This window comes from Callionymus lyra, chromosome 5 (genome assembly GCF_982586985.1).
Source record: "Callionymus lyra chromosome 5, fCalLyr1.hap1.1, whole genome shotgun sequence".
Lineage (NCBI taxonomy): Eukaryota > Metazoa > Chordata > Actinopteri > Syngnathiformes > Callionymidae > Callionymus > Callionymus lyra.
Window position 1 is genome coordinate 31925473 of NC_141822.1, and position 27606 is coordinate 31953078.

The 27606-nt window shown below is 40.3% G+C and overlaps 1 protein-coding gene across 3 annotated transcripts in view; it reads left to right on the forward strand.

The window, feature by feature from the left end:
- arhgef28a (Rho guanine nucleotide exchange factor 28a) overlaps positions 1–27606 on the forward strand; it is a 53477-nt gene that overhangs the window by 15112 nt on the left and 10759 nt on the right. For 2 of the 3 annotated variants that reach the window (XM_087791980.1, XM_087791978.1), the window contains 24 exons: positions 4632–4773; positions 4834–5145; positions 8614–8782; positions 9226–9394; positions 10036–10075; positions 11423–11457; positions 11527–11593; positions 14008–14084; positions 14147–14382; positions 14479–14620; positions 14687–14786; positions 16271–16307; positions 20165–20266; positions 20490–20613; positions 21812–21944; positions 22004–22059; positions 22116–22176; positions 23052–23169; positions 23236–23333; positions 24528–24668; positions 24731–25101; positions 25261–25378; positions 25453–25701; positions 25778–25854. In XM_087791980.1, coding sequence (XP_087648106.1) covers positions 4632–4773; positions 4834–5145; positions 8614–8782; positions 9226–9394; positions 10036–10075; positions 11423–11457; positions 11527–11593; positions 14008–14084; positions 14147–14382; positions 14479–14620; positions 14687–14786; positions 16271–16307; positions 20165–20266; positions 20490–20613; positions 21812–21944; positions 22004–22059; positions 22116–22176; positions 23052–23169; positions 23236–23333; positions 24528–24668; positions 24731–25101; positions 25261–25378; positions 25453–25701; positions 25778–25854 — 3174 coding nt within the window. The remainder of the gene's footprint in view (positions 1–4631; positions 4774–4833; positions 5146–8613; positions 8783–9225; positions 9395–10035; positions 10076–11422; positions 11458–11526; positions 11594–14007; positions 14085–14146; positions 14383–14478; positions 14621–14686; positions 14787–16270; positions 16308–20164; positions 20267–20489; positions 20614–21811; positions 21945–22003; positions 22060–22115; positions 22177–23051; positions 23170–23235; positions 23334–24527; positions 24669–24730; positions 25102–25260; positions 25379–25452; positions 25702–25777; positions 25855–27606) is intronic. The other variant, XM_087791979.1, reaches the window with a different exon arrangement.

Sequence of the window (27606 nt, forward strand, 5' to 3'; positions counted from 1 at the left end):
TAAAATTACAAAAACATAATTGGCCACTTGTCAACATACAAGGTTTTTTTAAATCAAGTATTTATATTCAGCTAAAACTACAGTCTGTACAAACACATAATTTAATTTAAACCAAAAAAAAAAGTATTGGAGGAAAGACGATTTGCACGAGCCAAAATAAATAGGAAAAAACTTAGAATGGTCAAGAAAAACAGAGTCAAGTTCTAAGATTATAATTGCATTTAAAAAGTTGGGGAACAGATTAAAAAGAAAGAAAAAGTAGTAAACATGTTGAAGAAAAAGGCCTAAATAGATATATTTTGCTAACTAATCTCTTGGCTCTTATATCAGGTACAAAACGCATGAGACTTATTTTGAAGACCAAAATGTAGATGTCTTTTATAGTGTATATCTTAAATAAAATATAAATTATGCAACAGGGAAAAAGGGTGGAAAAAAAAAATGTAATTCCCATGTTGATGCATTAAACAACATCCGCCTGTTATGTTGTTGCTCTGCTCCAGTGATGTCACACTGGTTAGAGTGCGCCGGTTTCCAGGAGACCAGACCGTCAGATCCCAACTTGTTTTCCTCTGAATGAACGTGCGACTTGTTCGGCTCTCATGTTTACCACCGACCAGCACAACAATCTCGTAATTGCAGTGAATTGCACGTGTCATCATGTCGGTAACCACACGTTAGATTCTTGTCCATCAGCTGCTACATATGTGATCACGAGCCGCAGTAAACACCGCTCACCTGACCGTGGTGTCCATATGTAAGGCAGGTAAAAGCACACAGCCTTGAATATTTCATTGTGACTGGATCCGCTCGCCCAGAGAGAAGATTGGATCAAACTCCTCGGCTCTCCGTCGCCCTGTAAGAGTTTAGCCTGATCGAATTGTGGCTTTGGTGGAGCAGTACTGTCCGTCATGAGTGGGGGTGCATGAGAAGGCACCAAGATGATATCAAAAATAAAAATTCAGGGCGCGCGGATCATGAGAAACACTATAACAGTTAATACTGAACCTTGATTATTGCTGTTCAAAGGGCAACTATTGTGTTTTTTTAGTGTGTCTTAAATAGATGTCGGACCTCTATTGTACTCATCAGTATGTGTCTGTTTGTACAAAAACTGTCTTTTCATTGAAATATGTATATTTTAAGTCAAAACTATGAGTGTGGTGTCACACACAGCCCACTGAAAACATGTTTTTTCTGGAGATAAAATCTTGTTCACCATAACCACACCCTTTCTGCTGTGAATGGTCAAAAATCAAGCTTCGTCACTGGTTGTTATCAATCCCAGAAGTCTCCACCTCCAAGGGATTCGTTCTATAAACAAAGCGGTCGTAATTACAGCTGGCTTCAGGATAAGTGAAGGCTATTATTAAGTAATAATGGCCTTCACTCTTGTAACCTCTTGTTCACCGAGATTTCAGACGGGGTAATAACTTTAAAAAAAAATAAAAATAAAGTAATGACTTTAAATTTGATTATCGTCATGATGACCTATTTACTGCATCTTAGAGGGGAAGACTGAAAACATGTGGGTACATTTTCACATTAATTGTCCTTTAAATATCTTTTCCATCCATTGCTCTTGTCTGAGGTCTGTTACATGGGCAGCAGTCACATAGTTCCTCTCCAGGAACCTTGACTGATTCTTCTGAGGGGAATATGAGACAAAATATTAATGATGTTTTCTAGGTTTTCACCCTTTTCAATGAAATCAAATACATTGTTTAGTATCTGAAATGTTGTTAATATCAGTGAAACAAACTGATTTCCTGGAAAACTTCAATAGTGTCGTGAGGACATTCTACCCAGAAACTACCTCCACTTCGAGTCTGTCCCCAGTGACTTCTCTCACAATCTCTGAAAGAGTCCAGATAGAAAACTCTGTAAGCTTTTTGTGGCCACTTTAAAGCTGGTGACCACAGCTGACACTAGGAATCGGCCATTTAATGGAGAGCTTTGTTATTTGGTTTGGCAGACCAATAAATGTACGGCTCACCATCAAGCTGAACCTTTGGGAGCTCTGGGCTCGTATTTCAAAGGATCGTCCAATAATAGTGTTTGGTTTTTTTCACTTTTCGCAGGATTATTTTCGAGTCATGAGTCACGTGACATCGGGACTATCTTTTGATGTGTGGAAAAACAAACCAGCTGTAAATGGTTGGACCCCTTAACTGGTCTTATCGCTCACACTAATGACCGCAACTGTCACTTGTGCTCTTCCAGGCACCGTTGGATACACATTACAGTTGTTAAAATTGTAAAAATGTTTGTAAGAACCATGTCAGGCATGTATTTACCATGAGAATGAATTCAAGGACACCCCAGGAATCACCAAATAAAGTAAAGTAAATAAAGTAAATCAACGTTGTTGAAAGCCTAAAAGTGTGTTGGTAAATATAACTTCAATTGTTGACCCCAAAATGTACTTTTTATAGTCTGAAGTTTTGAAGAAACCAAAAAATTAAGTGTAGTCTAGAGGAGTCTGGACTTGGTCTTGAACCCAACTCCTATCTGCTCTTATCCACAGCTTAACCCTTTAGGGACATAGGATTATTCTTGGGGCACCTTGCCACAACTCATGACACAAATATACGTTTCACTGATAGCATATCAGATTTCAACATGGCGGCAAGACTTCCTTCTTTAAGTCTTGTTTTCGTCATGTGTCATGATCAAGGATCAGGGGCAAAATCCAGCCACAACTTGTTTTTTCTTGGCCTGCAAGGCTTTTTTGGGGTCCCAAAAGCACTTTGAATTGAAACTTAAACTGAGTTCAAATGTATGATGTCTTCTGATTCTTTTCCATGGCTTGAACTGCGGAGGTTGAAGCTGTCAATGACCAATCAGGAATTTTTGTACAACTAACTAAAATGATTACTTTTTCTGTAGCAAAATCGAAGTAAGTGGTTCCAATCAGGTTTCAAGTCAAAAATGTTTACTCTACCTTACCATTAACAATTTTGATGAGCCTGCAACAAGGACTATGTGTGACACGTTTTGACTTGAAATATACATCTTTTATCTTCCGAGCACAACTGGATTGTACTAACTAAAATATGTCCTCAATTCCCTGAAACAAGGCCTGTGTTTGTTTGTGGAGCTGTGTGTTGGTCAGCTTTAATATGTGTGCACAGGTGCTCTGAATCATTTGTGAGAGTAAGCAAGCGTTCCAGCGTGTGTGCGTTTTCTCTTTGTTAGTGTGTGTGCGGCAGCTAATGCTGTTCCTGGCAGTGAGAAGTGACGTTCGTCCATTTGCTGCCCTAGCTTATTTTTTTGTATGTGCTTATTTGTATGTGAGACAAAAAGACAGCAGGAAAACAGTGTACAAATGTACCACTCGATACTCCACTCTTGTTCAAATCCCTCCTGTAATGAGTCGGTTCTCTTGAATCTTATGCATTAGAGCCCATTATCTTTCTCTTCATCTAAAAGGATTTTCAGGAAGTAAAACCTGGCCAAAGTCAAGAGATCACATTTCCCACTTGTATTGAAGAACGATTGACTACAAATCGATGATATCCTGAAAAGATGAACTTTCTAATCAACAACACCATAGGCCTGTCATTTTATTGTTAAGTAATGGAAGTAATTTGAAATTAACAAAGTGACGTAAAAGTAACTATATTATGCACAAATAAACCCAGTGTTGCCCACCAAATCTACCTTTAAAAAAAAATCTATCACGAAATTGTTATCAACTTTGGGTCATGACCAATAGAAAAAAATGTCAATATATGTGTTGCGTAATCCTGACAAAGTCAGAAGCTCATTCATCCTGGAAAGAAAGCCAACCCAAAGTAGTAGAACAGTTGAAGTGGCTCCATGGTAGGGGGGTGTATTGGCAAGTATCTGACCAAACCATATGTATCATCATATCAGGGGAACTACAGTATACAATATGTTTACATGTATTGCAATTCTGTAGGAACAACGATATATTTGTAGTATTGCCTCTGGCATTACAAGATTTACATATCGACATATGAATTTTGACAAAGTTGGAGCTGCTTTCATTTGTTTTCAAACTATAATATGCCTAACAGCTTCAAAAGCTGCTTGAGTCCGCTATATCCTCTCATCCTCACTAACGCTGGGAACTTGCTGGATTTCATTGTTCATTTAGTTGAGGAGGACTTAGTGAGTTCTGCCATCTAGCATTGGAGGTTTAAAATAAAGAAACACTGTGAATATTTCAACGTAAATTGTATATAAATTCGAATTATTTTATTTTACGGAACTATAAACCACACAAGAACTATGATAACGTAAATTTTATTTGACGGAATAAGAAAGGGACATAAAACTTCTCGGATTAGAGATGTCTTCTTAGAACTTTGTTCCAGTTGTCCTGCTTTAGTACCTCTTTAGAAAACTCCCCACCATATTGACAGTAAGCATGGTGACCCAGGCGAGGGAAGGAGACCCATCATGTTATTGACAAACTAAAAACACAACGTAAAATAAACCCAACGAAAATAATATGCAAACTATGCAAATATAACTTTACAGAAAAATACTACACAAACTCTACGCAACTACATCCAGTGGATACTCAGGGTAACCTTGTCCACCCATGAGCAGGAAATGTCAAACTATGAGATGACATGACCTTTTTTCTTTGCCATGTCCAGGGACAGGTTGCGGCTCACGTGATGCTACAAGGAAGTGCCCCGAGTAAGGCAAGGTTTTTTGTAGTGCTACAAGGATCTAAACTTTCACATGTGACGACGGCACAAAGGAAAGATGATCTAACGCTGACCTACACGGTTCCTGGTAGGTCCCTCATGCTTAATATTGTTATTCGTTCTGAAACATTCTATCTTCACTCCTCAGGTCACAATGTTGCTGAAATCGTCTCCGTCACCTCCTTCTTTCTGGCTGAAGATCAGGTCCAGCCATGTGGAGATCAAACAACACTTGAATACTTCAAAGATCTTGTCTATGAGGCTGCAGAGTACCTGAGTGCAAACAGCAGCTACATGGACGTCCTCAAGAGGTTTTCCATCGTGGGAGCTGAGGAGGATCTTGGTAGTGAACACAGGGAAGCAGGAGGTGGTGTGACCATGCTTAAGCTAATGGACGAGAAGATGACGCTTGCTGTGGCTAACATGGATTTCCCTCCACACTGGAGTGATATTAAAAAAGGTAACACTCAAAAATGCTGAGGTCCACACCAAACAACACAAAGTCATACGCCCTTTTTGGAACACGTGAAGCCTGCATGCTGCCCATCAGTCACACTGTACCAACTTAATGATGTTTACCCAAATCACTTTGCACTTCACTTCTTCCGTGATCATTCACTGAGATTAGGTCGGGGAGTCCCCTTAGCTCAGCTGGTGAGTGAATATAAGATAATACATTTCCTTACTTAAGGATATTTTCTTAAGTACTTCCTGGTACTTTAATTTCAAAATAATGACCACATGTTCCACAGAATCCTGTAAAAGGTTTGTTCTTTCACTTCCTGTAGTGTGGTTGCCTTCCAAGGGATACCATGAGTCAGCAGGTGTAGTCTCTGAGGTGTTTCTGAGGCTCATGGGTGGCTGTGAAGCTCGAAAAGGAGAACAGGACTCTATCTAGCTGGTGATCGACACCAATATCAACCTACATTATTACTCAAGTTTAGATAAACTTTATTGCAATATAGCCACATAATGGTGGTATTTTGGATGTTTACCTTTCTATTAACAACAATTTCGTGGAATCTGTTCATCTATATATTTTGTGTTATTTTGTCATTAGACAAACACCAACAACGTACACAATCTTCTTGACAGAGGTGATTAGCACAAAACTTAATCCTTCTATTGTCCAATAAGAAACCGGTGTTGCTTCTTAAACCGCTAGAACTTTAAGTAATCAATCAAAAGAATCAACCAGTTCAATAAATCCTATATCTGTGACAAATCTGCCTCGTTTACAATTCAAAGTCAGATTGTGGAGGCAGTAGTTAAGAAGTCCAGACTAAACAAAAAACTTCCTCTCGCTTTTATGCGGGTCTCTTGGGAATGACTGCATCTGTCTTCAAAGGATACAAGTCCAAAAGACAAAACATCTGATCACCTCTAGCTATTGGAAAGTCAAAATGGCGGATTTGGAGAGCCAAAATTGTATCTTGTCTTATCTCAAGTGGAAGTAAAAAAATCTGGGTCATAGATCACACTAAAATGCATAAGGAACACTCTGAAAGGTAACCAGTACACATATAGACAGATAAACATTTACATTTATGGACAATTGAGAGTCGTCAAATGTTTTTTTTTTACTGTGGCAGGATACTAAAGTGCATAGCAGAAGATTCTGGATTCACACGTGCGTCTATTTCCAAAACTACCATTAACTTTCATCTACTATCTAAGGTCACCATAAAGATCTTCCCATTTCCATGGCTCATAGAGGTTGTGTCAATTAAAAACGATAAGAGCTTAAGAAAACTCCATGAGTCTGTTTAGGTTAAATCCTCACATGATATCTTGCGAAGACCAGCTTTTCAAAGGCTCAATTCATTCAGCGAAAAGTAATTACTGCCATTATTCCTCGCTGAGTAGATAAAAGATCTCCTGAAGTCCCGCCTTGTCGAGTCAACATACAGAAATATGATTTGATATGATATAGTTACTGCTTGCAAGAGGAAGGAGGTGAAGGGAAAAAAGGGGAAGAAAGTGTGTGAATGAGAAATATAAATTCTATAAAGCAGCATTCATGCATTGCACACGATAAATTCATAGAAAATGAACCATATTATCTAATTTCATGTAGGCGTCTAGGAGAGACTCAGAGTAGAACACCATTCATTATTGATAAAAGCTAGTCAATGCTCTGGTTAGTTTTTAGGATGCCTCTGTGGTGAGGTACTCTGGACATCCATCTATCTCCGGGCCAGGATATTAGCCTTAGTGTTCAACTGCAAGAGTCAGAGGAGTTTCATGAGCGCTTGTGAAACTCTCGCCCCATAACCTGACCTCGGATAAGTTGTTGTAGTTGGATGAATGTTCACCAGTGGATGATGCAACCAAACTTTTGGACCAAGTCCATGAACATTCATGGTTTAGCCAGGAAGGGAAATGTTTATGCAAGACAACAAATGCAAAGTGGCCTGGAATCGCTGAATGGACCATTTACTGCTCAATTTAACAATGACGCTCTTTTGTGTTGATCTTTTGCGTTGTGAATCTGGGTCATGATTCCCATGGTCTCTGTGGAGTGACCGATCAGCCGCTCCAAGTGTGTAGTTGGGTTGTTAATATATTAACAGCAGGAGCAGCAGGAGTATTCATGTTGTTGCACTAAGATACATACCAAAGGGATACAGAGAACAGGGTTAGATGGAGGCGGTTGATTCGCTCTGGCGACCCCTGTAGGGAGCACATGGTCTGAACCCTGGCTAAATTATCTTATCTCTTGTTTCAAAACAGGAAAGATTATCTTGGAGGATCTGTAGACATGCATCAGACACACACATAACCCACTTCATATAATTTGACCTAGGATGAGCACAAAACCATTTATCTATCAAGATTTTACATTTTTATTTTGTAGTCGATCAAACTGAAACGCTTTTTCTTGTAGAAGTAGAACATTTGATGATGTGATTCTAGTAAGACCCGTGATGTTGTTCAATACATTTTTGATTTTTAAAAAAAAATCAAAAATAACTACAAAAAGGGACCCACGGTTTTGTGTCAGGAGATATCTTTACAGTACATCACTGACAGGCGACATTCCTTATTTTGCAAGTGTGCTTCTGTCGAACATTCTTCACATGCACTTGTTGATCTAAAAGATGTGATGAAAGATGGTTGGATGTCGTGCCTCCAGGGGTTAAGGGAGTGTTGAAAGACCTGAAAAAAATGAGTTTATTGACTTTCAGGTTTGGTGTGCATAACTTTCATGTGGCTGATCTACACTCCTAACCCCTTGATTAACTAAAATTAAGTAATATAATAAGGGTTCCTAAAGTGAACAAAACAGGTTTTGGGGAAAAATAAATTTTATTGCAAACGGTCGAAGATAATGATGGACTACATACAGTCAGAGTGAAACCATAAAACTGGTTGATTAACTAAACCAATGTTGTACCTTCTATTTCTTTCAATCACAAGTTTAGCTCCTAATATAACTTGTTAAAGGTTTTTTTCTCTTTCTTTCTCTTTTATGTTATGCCATTTTGTGAGGAATTCTTGAAATAATTTGAAAGACTAAAGAAGGATTTCAAAAAACACACAAATTTCACAATATACAACAAAATATAAGCTTTACTTGATAGTATAAAGTTACCATTGATCTTTTACATGTTGTCTTTTTTATGTTTTCCTGTTTTTATAATGTCTAATGGCCTTCTAAAAGGTCATTAGAAAGAAGACATTTGTGCACAATTCCCAATTTTGTCCATTTATAGATTTTTTTAAATATCCTTTTGTAAATGTAATGTATATGTTTTCAATTGACCTTCTAGAAAAACTTTATTATTTTGTAATAAATCTTTCTGTCATATTTTCTTCATAACATTTCACTCAGTATTATTCACCATCATTGCTCAATCTGATCCTTAAATAATGAGTAGGGTTGGAAATCCCCGAGCAATTATGATGTTTTCTTTATATCTTCCAGCTGTTGACATTCGACCCAAAGAGTCTCTCCTCCACCTGGCTGTGCGTTTGGGACTTTTCCACCTCTGCCGCTTCCTGCTACACCAGCCAAGAGGTCAGAGGGCGTTGACTGTGGCCAATTCAGAAGGAGTCATGTCGCTCCAGCTGGATGAAAAGTGTGACAGAGAGCTGTAAGGCTTCAACATTGTCTTTGGTTGCGGAGAATGAACTTCTGTTAATGTTGCCTTTATTCTGACGTTATTCTGTGTTTTGATGTAGCAATGTTTCAAAATTGGACTGTATTTAAAAGTTCAAAAACTATTAAATGAAGCATTGTGGATGAGACAATTTATATTTTATTGTCATTGTAATTATAAATGTAATTAATGTACAATTATGTGTCGAGAAAGTCCTATATACACATAAACCCTTACATAATCATTAAAAACTCCCATATTTTAAATCACATTTTCATTTATTTAATCATTAAAAAGCATGTCATTGATGCCGTGAAAACTGTCTTACCTAAATGTAAATGTGTATTTGTATGAATTAATTTTTAAGTCTCTTGTTTTTAGGACCACGAACAAGAAATATTTGGGCATAACTAGTTGTATTTTTTCACACCTCTTAGTCCTGCTCCTGGAGTGTGGTGTGTGTGGTCTGATCACTCCCGAATACTGAGGTTCTGTCCTTCAACTAACTCATCAACTCTCACTGTCCAACAAGACTATGGCTTCCAACCTCAGGAGGACATTCTGGTATACAGGGACAAGCTGGTAGACCCTGACATCATCCAGCAGGTGAGTTGTCACAAAAAGGAAGCACTACAAAGAGATATAGTCCAGAAATGCAGGTACTTTTGCTTTGTAATGATACTAAATATATATTCGAAATTCACTATTTTTATTTTTCTCTGCCTAATTTCACACATTTCAAACCCATGGCCTTGGGACAGATTGTGGCTTTTAATTCAACCCAAGTGTTTGCAAAACATACATTTACCTCAAAGTTTATCAAGTAATATATTGCCATCAAAGCATTTTTATATTGGGCCTCACAAACAACAGTGTTCAAGGTTTGCTGTTTAACACACTTTGTTTTAGCCTGTGAACATAAAAATTCATCTATAAAATTCAGATTTTAAGTGAGGTATGAAGCTGGTTCAATGTGTGCTAATACCTCTTAATACCTGGATTAAAGGTGGTATATGTATTTTCCCTTACATGAACTCAACATGCAAGAGTCGTTGGTAGTAGCAATCAAGTAGTTTCTGTTTTATTGTTCAGTATTATGTCATGTGTTCTATTCTGTTTGATTTATATTCATGTCTGAGGTTAAATTAAATCCAGGAAAAATGATGTCACAATGCACACATAAAAGTTTTTGTCTCAACAATTTAAGACCCAAAGTCATCTGGATATGTTTTGCTTCTTCTTTTCAGATGAAGCAGCTGACTGCTAACAGAGAGGCTGGTAAAGAAGGTAAGAAACTTTGTGTTGTTTATGTTAGTTTTTATAATTAAAAGAATAATAGACAGTGATGACTTGGTTTTATTTGGACTTCATGACAGTAGTATTGTCAAACTTGTGGTGTGAGTGAGTTACTTTTTACAAGATAAATCATTTTGTGGTCATTTTAAACTGTCATAATACACAACTGGATTTAATTTTTTTTTACCGTGATAAGAATAGACATGAAAAATCGAAGTAAGATTATGAATAACAAACACAATACATAGTTCACTTGTTGACGAGTCAGGGTCCAGGAGTTTTGAGCTGCTGGGGTAGGACTTGAAACATTCCTAAACCGAAACTAAAAGTAATATTGTGTCATGCATGATTTTAAGAACTCGACTTTTGACTAAATTAAAACACATAATCAACACTTCCTATCTCATACATATCTACAACTCACTCCCAATAGGTTTTTCTTTAAATGTGTTCTTTATCTCACTCCCTGTTGGTGAACTCAGTCCTACTACTACTAAAGTTTGCATTGCTTTTGGATTAATTATTTTACTGGGAACGCTTGTTGTATGTCGGTAAGTCTGGTTTGTGTTTTGGTGCTCGCACTTCAGATGTGCTGAGGGCCAATGTTCCCTCTAAGCCTCAAGAGTGCACAATTGCGCACAGCTGATCGGGTCTCCGCACACAAAAAAGAAAGATCAAACCTCTGATTTGGGTTTGACTTTATTTTAAGCGGATGACATTTGTGGTCAGGCAGAGTAGTACAGTACAGTAGTAATATGATACAACACAGCTCATAGCTTGTATCGCACACAACAGACGCTTGGACCCTTTTTTTGTCTTGGCTTAGTCTCTTATGTCAACCATTCCATTAACGATTACTGTATCATTTAGAAAAAAAAAGAAGATCACTTTTAAATCCAGACACCTGAAAGTTTGAGATACTCATGACGGATACAAAGTTTTGGATAATTATTTGACAAATTTACCGTCTGTTAAGATAAAATCAACAGCACTATGCAACTGTTTGTGTTTGTCTGTTCTGGAGAATTCGGAGAAAGTCAGATATTTTCTCCTGCAACACCAACAAGACCTCCAGGTTCATCACACTGAGTCTGCGTCGTCTGATTCTGGTCGCCATGGAGACGCCAGGCAGCCGATCGACTTATGAAAGAAAGAAGGAAGAGTACATCGGTATCGACCTTAACCCTTTCTTAACTTCTGGAAGTCTATTAGTCGTCTCGACAAAGCTGGGAGCGCGTCTCCTCAGTCGTCTCTCCGTCCAGAGACTCGATGCTGTTCTGGCTACTGGTCAGCATTTGTTTCTGTTGTGATTCAACGTTTTTTTTTTCTTCTGCGCAGGAGAAGAGCCGGCAGTAGAACCGCTGATTGACAATGTGAGTGTGTGGAAATTACTGTTTTAAATCAATCGACGTTCCTCAGTCTAACTTGTTTTATGGCTCCAGGTCTTCGAGGAGAAGCTTGTTCTTTCGCTGGATGATGATGACGAGGAAGAAGAAGAGTCTCAGTTTGGTAACTCTTTTCAGATCTCTCTGCCGTAGAACGGATCTAAAACATGGTTTCTATTTTGATGGCAATAAGAGGGCTGTCTTTCTTCTGGCTGTAGTGATGAATAACTTTAAAAAGCAGAAACACAATAACATTTTTGTGGCGGCACTGAGAAGCTGGGTGTGGGAACGCTGGCGAGGGGAGAGCTGGTCCTGAGCCCAGGCTGTAATTCAGAGCTCTGTTTTCAATCACAGGCTGGCTTCATAGGAAATCAATATCCATTTACACAGAGGCGAACTTGTACCTGCTCATCGACTCCCTCGGACTAAATCTCAGGATTATGACAGTGGGGGGGCGCCATGTTGGCCCCAGCCCAACGATGCTGTCCAGACCAGGAGCACTTCGAGGACAAGACAAGAATAAAGTCAGACTCGTCATGTTGAGCTCAGGAAACGACCCACTTGTGGAGTCCTCATACTCTTCCAGCTCTTGGAAACATCACAAAGCATTGTGGGATCTTAAGTAAGACGAATACATTAACCTTGAGACATCGACTCCAGTTAACATTTCTTGTAAACTGTAGAACGTCACAGGAACCGGCTGCTGGTTTCCTGAGTTTCTCTTGGAGAACAATGGCGGTTGCTGGAGACAAGATAGTGAACTTGTTTAACTGTCGCCTCAAGCCTTCCCTCTATTCAGCTGTCTGACCTACTAAAGTCGTGTAGCAAGAAGCTTGTCGCCTCTCTCTGTTGCTGCTCAACCTTTGTTTTCAATGCCAAAACATCCTTCTTAGTGAAACTGTTTTTCCTTTTTATGACCACAATTATGAACAGGTGGCCTGGTTTGTTTGGATTTTATAGCTGTAGAATGGTTGTAAATGCACAATGACTAAACGTATTCAATATCTGGCAGTTATTTTTGACTGTTTTAACAGTTTAACCCTCGTGTTATCTCAGGTCAAGGCGACCTGAAGGCCCGAAAACGTGTGTTTGTGGTATCCCTTGTGTTACCTCTGATTCAAGGTGAATGACCTCAACCATTGCGTATGTATTTATGGAAGCCAGGGAGGTTGTTCACCTTGACCCTGAGACAACACAAGGGATAGTATAATACATTTGTTTTCGGGTCTTTGGGTCACCTTGACCCAGATATAACGCAAGAGTTTAATGAAAAAAACGACTACTAGATTTTTCAACTTTGACTTGACAAGTCATTTTCCAGGGGTTTTAGCATGAATTAGAAAAAAAGGAATTGTTTCTTGAGTTTAGTAGTGACTTTAAGGCAAACCAAAATTTTACCAAAATTCGAACATTATACATTTTGTATGCACCTGAGACTTTTATGACTTTATCTGTAACATTAATTGTAAAATAAACTGCCAACATTGTTCCATAATGCATGGAATGCTCGTTGTGTCTTTCAGCATTAGAAGGCAGAAAAAACATGTTTTTTAAATCAACCCACATACCGGCAGCAACATTGGCCGGCTGCCAGGTTAGATAGGTTTCTGCTCAGGTGCTCTTCTTTTAAACATGTACAGCTTCTTTAACGCTTTTGCATACTGGAGGATGTGTTGACCAGGTATCATTTCCTTAGCACGTAAAATCAAAATATTGTTTCTTTTGAAATGAGATCTGTGATTTTGTTTTATAACCTGCTAATGTTGCAAAATTGTCACAGATTTCCGATAAAACCAAAATGATGCTCATCCCTGCACATTTCTCCAAAGATCCTCCGTCTCCTCTTCTCCACTTTCCTGCAGACTCTCTGACACTAATGAGCCTTCTGTTGAGGAATGCGTTTGCGTATCCGGCCTGCTATTAAAGCAAACCCAGTCCTGTGTCATGTGGTCGAGGCCCATTTTCAACAAACAAGCAGACAAACAATTAGACAACGAGATGGGTTTTGGGAAGTCTCCCATGTTCGTCTTGCCCGCTAATGTCTCCACTTCGTGGGAGAAGAAGAAAGGAAATGCCTCAGTGGTGCTCAGGATTTTCCTTCCCGATGTTTTGGCATTTGTGTCAGTGTGACCAAGTTTGTAAACTGAACCACCAGGCTGCTCTGTCTTAATCATAAATAATAAAGGTTTATGTGCTTCTAAAAACTGTTAAACCAGATTTATAACAAACATCTGACTGATTCGGCAGCATGTCTGAGGATGTATTTACTGCTGGTCAGCGTCTGTCGCTCTGAACATTTTCTCAAATTCTTTATTTCTCTTTGGTATTTTTCTTTGCTATGTTACATAATTCTGCTGATCAAGCATGTCGGGTAAACATGATTAGTGCAGAAAGTTGATTAGAAACATTTTACTTTTTTGGGGTAAACCACTTTTAGCTCATAACTTTTAACTTATAATTAAAATGTTTGATCCATTAACAATTAAGAACTACATTCCTTAAAGTGTAATGGCGCCTTTTATGTTTGTTGCATGACAGTGAGCAGTAAAGCAGTCGAGGAGCAGTTTTCCCAGCATACACCAGGCTCTTCTCTCTCCATGATTGACAGCAGTCAGGTAGTCAAACACTCACCTTGGTTTATTTGTGTAGGGGTGTTTTATTCAACTCTTCTGTGCAGGCGGACGATGGCGACATCAAGCTGAGCATTGGTGGGGTGACCCGGGACAGTTCCGGCACGGACGGCGGCTTCTGGGAGACGGAAGACGGCACACATCCTTTTGAAGACCTCCAGTCGTCTTCGGCTCACTCTACTCCACCCGCCTCGCCGACGGAAGGAGCCGACAGCAACTTGAGCACCTTCTTGGAGACGACTGAGCTGACAGGAGATCCACCCATGGACGCCTGCGACATCAGGTGAGACCTTCGAGGATGCAGATGTCTTTTGTCGCTCGTCAGGGTGAGAGGAACAACACATAACGTAAAGATGAATGAACAAGTTCTGCTACACAGTTCAGTATCTCTGGAGGTGGACAGCGACGACAACGGTGGCACACCGAAGCCGGAGACTCCTCCTGATGTTGAGGAATCCTCCCCAATCCTGACATGCACTCGAAGCCAGTCGGCTTCGTCTCCACACGAACACTCCTGCACTGTAAATCTCATATTGCCTCCCTCTTTAATTTACACACGATTGTGATAAACGTGCTCCCTCCCTCAGGACGATCAAGGGATCCGCCTGCGCTCTTATTCATCCTCCAAAATTAGCCTTCGTCCCACCAGACTATTGAGAGACAACCAGTCAACCGACAGCAACCCGGGTGAGCAAAACGTCTTCTGCTTCAATCTGGTCCCACTGACCACTGACCATACTATGTTGTCTGGCTTCACGACTAACCCTGAAACTACAACTAACCGCTAACTAACTCCTGACACACATGGGGGAGGAGCAGGTGAAAATAGTTCAATTATTTAGAGTGATGGACACAAGTGAAGGAGGCAAAGAGAAAAGTACAGGTAGGGTGGAACCACTGGAGATGACAGTTACAGAAGAGAAGCAGCATAAGTAACACAAAAGCTTTTTAAGGACAGTAATGGTCACTGTCATTATCTATGCTTGACCTTGGCAAAGTGCTGCCTAGATTTCAAATTGGGCACTTTGCCTGTATTTATATGGAAGTTTTTTTATGACATATTCCCTTTTGCAAAAACAAAAAAGATTTAAAGGATTTTAGAAGTTAGGAAGCATTATTTATCATGATTAAACATGGAATGGGAAGCTAACTATATAAATGATGACTTAATAATCTTTCACATCGCCTCCGAGGACCCACACAGCTCGGTAGTGTCGGTGGTCTAAGCCGATGGTCTTCATGTTCCTTTAGATGCAGCTCTGCACAGCGTGAGCCACGGCAGGTCTCTCCTTCAGGCTCTCTCTCTGTCTAAATCTTTGTCTCTGCTGCACCCCGGGAGTAAGTACTGGACCCACAACCAGCAGGGGGCACTGCACTGCTTTTCGTAGTGTCTGTGTGTGTGCATGTCTGTGGCGAAACTTGTTTTACGTTTTGCTTTTAGAACTAACTTAGGGATAATTACGTTATTTTGAATCTGAACCAGTCCACTGAAATTCAAAACACTGCAACATAAACGTATCTGTACAAAATCAGGCAAAAATCATAGAACTAACTTCAAGAAAAACTTCTGGAGAAACAAAACCCCTCCTGAAAATAACTTTTATGTTACCCACAGTAACATAATGATGATAAAAAAGGTAAAACCTCAGAAAAACTACCAAAAAAGAGAAAAAGCAAATCAAAAAACTAGAAACATAACTCAGTTACATAGGGCCGCTGCTACAGACATAAATTAAATAGCTAACTAAGTAACTAAAAACAGCAACTGAACACTGAATGTGAGGGCTACAAAAATATTTCAAGAATAGTCAGAAACGTAGTATTTAAAAAAAAAATACATTCAGTGATGTGGACCATAAACATTTAGGACCACAACTATGAATCAGTAACAACTTCTAAACCTGCTGAAACCAGATTGTACTCTACAGAAGGTACTCCTGGAGCTCAACAATCAAAACCGACAACAACTTCTAGTCATGAATCCATCCGTCATATAGAGCTTGTGAACTGTAGTAACCCCGTGGTGTGTCTGTGTGGTGGAGGGCTGCATGGATTAAACTGTCGTGCTCTGAAGGTTCTCTCTCCGTCTGTCTGCTGCTTCCGTGTCCGTCTCCTCCAGTCTGCGAGAGCAGTCGAGTCTGTCCGTCTAACCTCGTCTCTCTTCTCCTCAGAACAAAAACACACGGCGGAGGCGTCGCACGAGAAAAGGTACTGTCATGTTTCTTGATCTCAAACGTTTCTACGACTCGTGCGATTGTCAAGCACACCCAGGTTGCCGTGGCAATCGTCGACGGGATGAACGATGGATGTGACTTCGAAATAAAAGACACATCACCATATTTTGAATAAAGGAGTGAGCCTAGGATGGACGTTTAGGAACAACAGACAGGTGGAAGGAGAAAAGGGAGAGTGAGGGAACACTGAAGAAGAAGAGTGAGGAAACACTGAAGAAGATGTGAGTGTAAGTAGAAGAGTAAGAGCAAGGGAACACTGAAGAAGACGTGAGAGTGATAGAACATTGAAGAAGACGTTAGAGAGCGAGGGAACACTGAAGAAGAAGAGGGAGAGTGAGGGAACACTGAAGAAGATGTGAGTGTAAGTAGAAGAGTAAGAGCAAGGGAACACTGAAGAAGACGTGAGAGTGAGGGAACACTGAAGAAGACGTGAGAGTGAGGGAACACTGAAGAAGAAGAGGGAGCGTGAGGGAACACTGAAGAAGACGTGAGAGTGAGGGAACACTGAAGAAGATGTGAGTGTAAGTAGAAGAGTAAGAGCAAGGGAACACTGAAGAAGAAGAGTGAGGAAACACTGAAGAAGAGAGAGTGATAGAACACTGAAGAAGAAGAATGAGGAAACGATGAAAAATTGAAAGAGGGATGAACTTTGAAGAAAACGTTAGAGAGCGAGGGAACACTGAAGAAGAAGAGGGAGAGTGAGGGAACACTGAAGAAAATGTGAGACTGTAAGTAGAAGAGAAAGAGCAAGGGAACACTGAAGAAGAAGAGTGAGGGAACACTGAAGAAGATGAGTTAGAGTGAGGGAACACTGAAGAAGAAGAGTGACAGTGAGGGCACAATGAAGAATACAAGTGAGAGGGAACAGTGAAGAAGAGAGGGTGTGGGGGAATACTGAAGAAGAGGAAGAGGAAGGGAACACTGAAGAAGACGTAAGATAGCGAGGGAACCCTGAAGAAGAAGAGTGAGGGAACACTGAAGAAGAAGAGTAAGAGTAAGGGAACACTGAAGAAGACAAGTGAGAGTAAGGGGAACACTGAAGAAAAAGAGTTTGAGTGAGGGAACACTGAAGAAGACAAGTGAGAGTAAGGGGAACACTGAAGAAGAGAGAGGGTGATTGAACACTTTTAGAAGAAGAGTGACAGATAGGAAACACTGAAGAAGAAAAGTGAGAGTGAGGGAACACTGAAGAAAAAGAGTGAGAGTGAGGGAACACTGAAGAAAATGTGAGACTGTAAGTAGAAGAGAAAGAGCAAGGGAACACTGAAGAAGAAGAGTGAGGGAACACTGAAGAAGATGAGTTAGAGTGAGGGAACACTGAAGAAGAAGAGTGACAGTGAGGGCACAATGAAGAATACAAGTGAGAGGGAACAGTGAAGAAGAGAGGGTGTGGGGGAATACTGAAGAAGAGGAAGAGGAAGGGAACACTGAAGAAGACGTAAGATAGCGAGGGAACCCTGAAGAAGAAGAGTGAGGGAACACTGAAGAAGAAGAGTAAGAGTAAGGGAACACTGAAGAAGACAAGTGAGAGTAAGGGGAACACTGAAGAAAAAGAGTTTGAGTGAGGGAACACTGAAGAAGACAAGTGAGAGTAAGGGGAACACTGAAGAAGAGAGAGGGTGATTGAACACTTTTAGAAGAAGAGTGACAGATAGGAAACACTGAAGAAGAAAAGTGAGAGTGAGGGAACACTGAAGAAGAGAGAGAGCGAGGGATCACTTAAGAAGAACAGTGAGAGTCAGGGAACACTGAAGAAGACAAGTGAGAGTGAGGGAACATTGAAGCAGACAAGTGAGAGTGAGGGAACACTGAAGAAGAGAAGTGAGAGTGAGGGAACACTGAAGAAGAGAGAGAGCGAGGGATCACTTAAGAAGAGCAGTGAGAGTCAGGGAACACTGAAGAAGACAATTGAGAGTGAGGGAACACTGAAGAAGACAAGTGAGAGTGAAGGAACACTGAAGAAGAGAGAGAGCGAAGGATCACTTAAGAAGAACAGTGAGAGTCAGGGAACACTGAAGAAGACGTGAGAGTGAGGGAACACTGAAGAAGAAGAGGGAGAGTGAGGGAACACTGAAGAAGATGTGAGACTGTAAGTAGAAGAGAAAGAGCAAGGGAACACTGAAGAAGAAGAGTGAGGGAACACTGAAGAAGATGAGTTAGAGTGAGGGAACACTGAAGAAGAAGAGTGACAGTAAGGGCACAATGAAGAATACAAGTGAGAGGGAACAGTGAAGAAGAGAGGGTGTGGGGGAATACTGAAGAAGAGGAAGAGGAAGGGAACACTGAAGAAGATGTAAGATAGTGAGGGAACACTGAAGAAGAAGAGGAAGAGTGAGGGAAAACTGAAGAAGAAGAGTAAGAGTAAGGGAACACTGAAGAAGACAAGTGAGAGTAAGGGGAACACTGAAGAAAAAGAGTTGGAGTGAGGGAACACTGAAGAAGACAAGTGAGAGTAAGGGGAACACTGAAGAAAAAGAGTTAGAGTGAGGGAACACTGAAGAAGACAAGTGAGAGTAAGGGGAACACTGAAGAAGAGAGAGGGTGATAGAACACTTTTAGAAGAAGAGTGACAGATAGGAAACACTGAAGAAGAAAAGTGAGAGTGTGAAAACACTGAATAAGAACAGTGGGAGTGAGGGGAACACTGAAGAAAAAGAGTGAGAGTGAAGGAACACTGAAGAAAAAGAGTGAGAGTGAGGGAACACTGAAGAAGAACAGTGAGAGTGAGGGAACACTGAGGAAGAACAGTGGGAGTGAGGGAACACTGAAGAAGACAAGTGAGAGTGAAGGAACACTGAAGAAGAGAGAGAGCGAGGGATCACTTAAGAAGAACAGTGAGAGTCAGGGAACACTGAAGAAGACAAGTGAGAGTGAGGGAACATTGAAGCAGACAAGTGAGAGCGAGGGATCACTTAAGAAGAACAGTGAGAGTCAGGGAACACTGAAGAAGACAAGTGAGAGTGAGGGAACACTGAAGAAGACAAGTGAGAGTGAGGGAACACTGAAGCAGACAAGTGAGAGTCAGGGAACACTGAAGAAGACAAGTGAGAGTGAGAGAACACTGAAGCAGACAAGTGAGAGTGAGGGAACACTGAAGCAGACAAGTGAGAGTCAGGGAACACTGAAGAAGACAAGTGAGAGTGAGAGAACACTGAAGCAGACAAGTGAGAGTGAGGGAACACTGAAGCAGACAAGTGAGAGTGAGGGAACACTGAAGAAGACAAGTGAGAGTGAGGGAACACTGAAGCAGACAAGTGAGAGTGAGGGAACACTGAAGCAGACAAGTGAGAGTGAGGGAACACTGAAGCAGACAAGTGAGAGTGAGAGAACACTGAAGCAGACAAGTGAGAGTGAGGGAACACTGAAGTAGATATGAGAGTGTGAGTAGAAGAGGAAGAGTAAGGGAACACTGAAGAAAAAGAGTGATCAAACACTGAAGAAGACGTGAGAGTGAGGGAACACTGAAGAAGAAGAGTGAGAGTGAGGGAACACTGAAGAAGAAGAGTGAGACTGAGGGAACACTTAAGAAAAAGAGTGAGAGTGAGGGAACACTAAAAAAGACAAGTGAGAGTAAGGAAACACTGTAGAAGACGAGTGAGGAAACGGAAGAAGTAGAGGAGAAGCAAGAGATGGTGAAAGTGAACCCTGAGGAAGAGAGAGATGAAGATCATGTGGGTGATACAGAGAGATGGAGACGGATGGTGAAGAGAGGGAGACGGATCAGTAAAACAGAAAGGCAGAAGGAAGAGAGACTGGAGGACAGGGAGAAAGATGGACGGACGCTCTTCTTTCTTTCCCACTGAGACATGAAATTGTCTGTGGTGCTTTCAGGGACGTTAGCTTCCATAAACGTGCCCAGTCAGCAGACGAGGAGGGACACGAAGAGCTGGCCGAGTCGCTCCACCACCTCACTCTGTCAGAGTTCCTCAAAGAGTAGGTGGAGACGAGCACTGAGCTAACATGAGCCACAGCGCCGCCGATCTAACATGTTGCATGTGTGACCGCGCTAACTCTACTAACCAGTCCGCAGCATGCTGCCGCTGAAGCCTCTCAGTCACTCACACTGATCCATCCCTGGACCAGAGTCCAGGTCCACTTGTGGTGCTGAGTACACCAGCGTCTCCTGATGATTCACCTCCACCTGTTTGTGCGGCAGGATCGAGGAAGAGGAGCTGGACAAGTACAGCGTCCCAGCCAAGGTGGAGTCGGACAAGTACAAAGTCATCCGGACCTTCAGCTTCCTGAAGAGCCGCATGTCCAGCACACGGAGCAAAACCAAAGTGAGTTCTATTGTGGAGCACATTTGTTTAAGGTCCCTGACATACAACCGTTCAAAAATCATATTTAATAATAAATGAAATGTTAGCTTCGTGCTAGAGAGCAGATGACATTTGGCTGCTCAAAAGTTGCATGCTATCTGTGATTTAAAAAATACACATCGTGTTGCATTGCTATTATTACATTTTTTAAACTTAAATGTGGAAATCAAAATTGGAAAATAAATACACATTCAGGAATAATGGACATTTTGTATTATAACTGTTAACATTTTGCAACTATTACTGTTTAGACGATTAAAAAATTATCTTATTTGATTCCTATGATTTCTGCTTAACTCAATGGGGGAAAAAAGACAAGATAATAAAAACAATATAAATGTAAAATTAAATGATTGTAAGGGGTTTTAAAAAAATACAACATCTACCATCATTTGTTTAGTTAAACTTGTTCTTTTCAGAGTTTTTTCCCCCAAATTACTGTAATATTATTTTCATTCAAAGTAAAAATATACAGGTTGGGTCATAAAAATGGGTCATAAATAATAACTACTATTATCACAATTTAGCAAACAACAAATAAAAATAAGTTTATTTTACATGAAGACATTTTGGAAGAATATAATATTAATATTCTTGTCATTTAATTTTTTACATTTTACATATTTCTAATAGTGACAAGGTATTTTATTAACTTAACTTAAAAAATATCAACATGAATTTTCATCAACATATTCATCGTACTAATATTACATTAAAATAGTTTTAATTAATTAATTTAATTTTAATTATTAATAATCATTAAACCAGTTATAAAGTTAATTTGATTATTTCAATTAAAGAATGTAATGTTTAATTACAATGTATTTTAAGATGAAATCAAACATCAGTTATGAGTAAAATGTTATAAAATAAAGGATTATTTTAATAAATACATGTTTTGAAAAAGTCTTTCAGCACAAACATCATTCTCTGGTTTCGCGTCCAGCAGTAACTGGTCACTACCAGGAAATGAGTGTTCCTGGGAAGAGAGCTGTCGAGGTCACACGTCCAGCCTCCTTCCTCTCAATGATTAACCTTTGCTGCGATCCCCGGCCTGCTGGCCGCCCACTGCTGAGGCCCGTTTCCTCCTCACAGCTCTTCTAGTCTTGTCTGAGCGGGTCCGAATCTGAACATCCTCATGTCTCTGTCGCGGTTCAAGGTGAAGGTGAAGGACCGGGACTCCAAGGAGCGACCCAACGGTCACCGCTTCTCCGCCGGAGCGTGTTTGGGGCCGACGGTGTGTGTGGTGTGTGATCGTCCGGCCACGGGTCGAGAGCTGCTTCACTGTCCCAGTGAGTCGCACTTTTATTGTCCTCCATGAGCCGCGAATCTGACCGTCCTCTCCTCTCAGCCTGCACCGCCATCGTCCACAAGAGCTGCAGAGACGCCGTCCCGCCGTGTCTGAAGGTCTGATGCTGTGATTAATGGAATGTTCAGTTGACTAAAGTGTTCATGTCATGTAGAAACTTCAGGACAAGTATTCTGTGACGTCAGTGAAGAACAGGACGGCCTCGCTGCCTCAGAGTGAGTCACCAACTTGATTATTTATTCTAGTTTAGTTTGACCTCTTAATCCTCAAGCTTTTGTTCGGTTCTTTATCAACTAGTAACATTTGTCTTTGTACAGGAAGTAGGCCTCACTATTAACCATCTTATCAAGAGTACTGTGACTAAAGTGTTTCAATTTTTAATGCCACATGAAGCTAAAAAAATAGGTCTAACTTTATCAAATTTCCTCCTTTCCGTTTCATGGAAAGACTTCTCCTGAAGACTTTGCCAACGTTTCTATCACGTTGTTATATAAGTAAATATAGGTTTTAAATATGATGCTGGAAAATGTCCTGAGATGAGCAGGTCTGTGGAGGTTATTTCATTTTTAATGAAACATTTTTACAATTATTTTGTTTTTAAAGAAATTTTAATGACAGAAAATAAAATTATAATTGAAACGTTTGTACTTGTAACATACTAAATTTAACAAACTTAAAAACGTATTATTGATATAAATACAAAACACTTTGGACTGTTTGTCTTTCTTTATGTTAACCTTGTTATTATCATGGGTTCAGCTATTTATTGTTAATAAAACATCAAGTGATCAAGGCTAAATAATTTGCTATAGAGCTGAAACATACAGTAATTTATCATTTTATTTGCACATTATTTGACATGATTAATCTTATAAAATATGTTATTTGTTCTTTAATAAATAAAAAAAATCATCTTCAATCATTGCCCACAGCCTTGTTAACCCTGAGTCTTTTAAGATCTACTGTATTTTAGGAAGTATTTGAAAAGTGTTGTGCAGCCTTTTCATCCCCTGGTGGCGTGAGATGTTGCTGACACTATAGATGTCGGTAAAGGTAAGGGCAGAATCATGTCGGTTTTTTCTCCGCTCAGACTTCACAGTGAGAGACAGCTCTCCTCAGACCAGTGTTTCCTGCTCTCCCACAACCTCCGCTCAGAAAGACTCTTCGCCGTCCAGTCCAGTCACTGGAAGCTTCCCTTACATTGACGGGTGATGACTCTAGAACATTGTCCTTTATAAGGCTGCAGTCGTTTTGAATGAACAACTGTGTTTCAGTCGAGACAGTTCAGAGACCGAGACGGACACATGGAGACCATCATCGGAGGAGGTTCTGCTGGTGTCGTCGACTTCCACTGACTCGTCATTAGCAGAAGGTAAACCACTAGACCGGCTTCATTACAATCTCAACTGAACTTATTTTGTTAGATTTTCATTTGTAATTACTATGGACGTGAAAGAGATGGTGATGTAAACTTTCCTGTGGACATCACACAGTTTTCTGTCAGAAGAGATGGGGAGCATAACATATATTTTAAAATTTACCGAAATGAAATGTAGAAACAAGCCAAACAAAACACATAATATATAAAAATGTATTAAAGCAGCTGTGGGTAGTTTTGGGTACATTCATATGTTTGTACTAAAATAACTTATAATGACACATCAACTTAACACTAGTTGAATGACTCGTATACCGTGACTTGAGGTGTTTTGTGTGAATTTTATTTTCACTGTAAAAGTTCTTGGGGATGGTGTGAACATGCTACATATCGCGCTGGTTGCGAATTACGGTACCAAAACAAAGTTACAGTTATGTTATTTACAAAGCCGTCATAACGCATATCATATTTCATTATCCACAATCTGACTCGTTACCTCATCAATATCCATCCATGGAAGTCTGGAAACAGAAAAGTCATCCAACTGCTGCAAACCGAGACATGAAAACTTTTGCGACGTTTAGCGAGTGCTCATGGGAAATTTTGTCTCCCATCAGGGTAAACACTACCACTTTAGTCCACTGGCGTCGTTGACTTCAAATTGCATAGAGATGCTTTAAATAAAACAATTAATTTAATATGTTTAGACCAATAAATGATGCAAAAGTAGGTAAAAAAAAATCACTTGACACACACTTTAAAGTTGATTTAATTTTATTTATTTTATTTTCTGTGGATGCTAAAATACATTTTAGGAAAAAACTTTATACTGCTTAATTTCTTGTTAAAATCTTTATTTGATTTAATGTAACATAAAGAATACACACTCATTCCATTTGATGTTATTGTTAAGTGTTATTTTAGATTTTTATGTTAAACATTTGACAATTTGAGTTGCAGACAGACCTGGTCATATGAAATAAAAAGTTGTGATCGCAATTTATAGTAGAAGCTCAAAACAAAAACGTAATAATATTAACTAAACATAATGTGTATTGTTGAAATCACAGATTACACAGAAGTTTTTGATGAAGTATAAAATACTTAATGATAAAATAACAAATAACTAGATCAATTGTGCTTACAGTTAAATTTCAGTTTGAATCATTGACTTAGTTTGTCTCTCAGACTGCGTGGACGCTCACGTTTACGGTGACATCCTGGTGGACGCTGCCGACTTCGAGGCAGAGTCGTGGAGTCTGGCAGTGGATCACAAGTTCTGCAAGAAGCAGGACAAGAAGGTGGTGAAGAGGCAGGACGTCATCTACGGTGAGCAGATGCCGGAGGCCTGAGGTTGTTGAGGAACTGACCCCGGATCTGTCTGCGACCAGAGCTGATGCAGACGGAGCTTCACCACCTGCAGACCCTGCACATCATGGCGGAGGTCTTCAGACGCGGGATGAAGGAGGAGGTGCAGCTGGATACGGCGGCAGTGGAGCGGGTCTTCCCATGTCTGGACCAGCTGCTGGTCCTCCACCACAACTTCTTCTCCGCCCTGAAGGAGCGGCGGTTGGACTCCGCTGAGGGGCAGAAGAACTACCTGATCCTGAGAGTCGGTGACGTCCTGCTGCGGCAGTTTTCCGAGGAAAGCGGGGAGAAGATGAAGCAGGTGTACGGAGAGTTCTGCAGCCATCACAACGAGGCAGTCGGTTTCTTCAAAGACCTGCAGCAGCACAACAAGAGGTTCCAGGTCTTCATCAAGGTGAGTGTCAGTCAAAAGCACTTTGCCTTTATCCTTCTGGACTTCTGAGTCACCTACAGTAGGTGGTTCCCTGGGACAGGATCTCCACATCTGACAATATTTCCTGGACTTGTAAGGTCTCCCAGAATGGTCTTGAATGTAACAGTTGTCTTCTCGCAGCAACAAGGGAATAATCTGCTGGTGAAAAGGAGGGAAATCCCAGAATGCATCCTGTTAGTTACCCAGAGAATCACCAAGTACCCGGTGCTGCTGGAGAGGATCCTTCAACACACTCAAGGTCTGTGCTCGGCTGCTTCAGTCTGAAGTCCTCATGGATGTGGGACGAATAAAGGAGCTCTTATCTCACCTCAGAGGACACCTTGGAGCACCGGGACATCTCCAAAGCTCTGGCTCAGATCCGAGAAGTGATCGCCGCCGTGGACTCCAGGGTGAGCGAGCACGAGCGGCAGCAGCGGCTGCTGGAGGTCTGGGGCCGCATGGAGAACCGGAGCACGGCCAAGCTGAAGAATGGCCGCACGTTCAGGAAGCAGGACATGGCGGGCCAGACGCTCAAACACCAGGGGGTGCTGTTGTGGAAGACGGCCACCGGGCGGCTCAAAGGTGAGGAGGTCAGGTGTGTGTGTGTGTGTGTGTGTGAGACCTATGTCCACTTAAGACTGTGATCTGTGGTCTGCAGACGTCCTCGCTCTGCTGCTCGCCGACGTCCTACTCCTGCTGCAGGAGAAAGACCAGAAGTTCACGTTCGCTGCCGTGGTAACGAACTCTCACCACAAACATTTTTCATCACAGCCCGCAGCCGTGCAACAACAATATATTAGAGACTTGATTATTGCGGATGTTGATGTGAGCTGTAAAAACATGGAACTATCATGAAGTAATACTCATTCAGTTGAAGAACGTTTCAAGTCCAACCACTGCAGCTAAGACCAACTGGGGCCTCATGTACAAAGATGTTTGTGGATCTGATACTATAAACGGTCAAACACTCAAATCCAGAAAATGGTGCACATACAAAAATATTCAGAAGTAGGAATCTGTGCGTGCACACAAATAAAATCACTTTTCCTTTGAACATCCCAATCAACGTAGAATTCATTGCAGCCTTGTTCATCCCTTTCCACGCCCTCATTTACATATTTAAATCATATTTAAATGAGCCTGAGTCTGGATTTTCTCTCTGCGATCAGAAAAAAACAAATGAAAACATAAACTTAAACTGGATTAACTGTTTATATTCCTTCAATTAAACATTTCTGACATGGATCACATACCTAAATTTAAATTAGAGCAGACGAGCTCCGGTGTAAACTTTTATATTTTACATACACGGTTATTAACTGGAATACTTTTATTTACAGAGACGATCAGGGACTTATTTGAAACATCTTAAAATAGAGTTTAACAAAGAATGTGTGGCATAGCTGCGCAACACATTTGCAAATTCTTATTACATTAATAAAATAAAAGCGTTTTGTTTACAAGTGAACAAATCTTTTGACAGTGTATTTATAGAAGTGTGTTTTTCAAAGAGATCGCTCCAATCATGTGATCACATGAGGGAAACTTTAGCTGCTTTCTTTCTGCAGCTTCACTTTGATCAATCTGACGTGATGTTGTTTCACGAGAACGTCTGTGACTCTCATAGAAAGACTTGAAGCGATCAGACGCTGATCGATGTTGTCTTAATAAATAAATCAGTTTAGTGATTGAGAACATATTTATAAGTTTGTGAATAATTGAATATCCACTCGTGTAACTACAAACACTTATGTGTGTGTTCATTTCTGATCAATATTGATCGTTCATGTAACTCTGATGTGAACATCTCAACACGACTAGTGTAGCTAACATGCATCTGAGCAGTAAATAATGACGTACGCCACCTACAAACTTGTCTGGAAGTTCTACCTTTTGAACGCGATTTTGATTATTAATACATATGCACTTTGACGTGGAAAACTATGTCTCTGCGTTTTTTGTGTGTACAACCTCTTAGTACATGAGGCCCCTGGACACTGACTTGTCAACAAGTCAATAATTAAGGAATGAAAGTTTGTTATATGTTCGACGTCTTAATCTCAATTTGATTATTCCTCTCTGTGGAGACTTTTTACGATGTTTGAAAAATACAGTGATAATTTAACTAAATGGAAATGAATGATACTGTTTTACATCTTTAAAATCTTAATAAACCCAGTATTATTGCTGATCTTAGAGACACATATTGTAGAATAGAATTGCAATTAATTAAAAAATAGTTTTATATAGTTATTTAGAATAAATACCTCAAGGGAAATACATTTTAATGAATAGGTGATTTCATGGAAAGGTGGTCATTTAGATAGATGTATATCATTTGAATTACATCAATGATGTGTAAAATAGTGAGAGCCCAGGACTATGAAAACTCTAAACGTTTCACTCTGTGGTATGAAAACACATAAATGTATCTTTACCTCCTGAGTGTGTATTAAGTAATCACGTATGTCGCTTACAAAACTATAG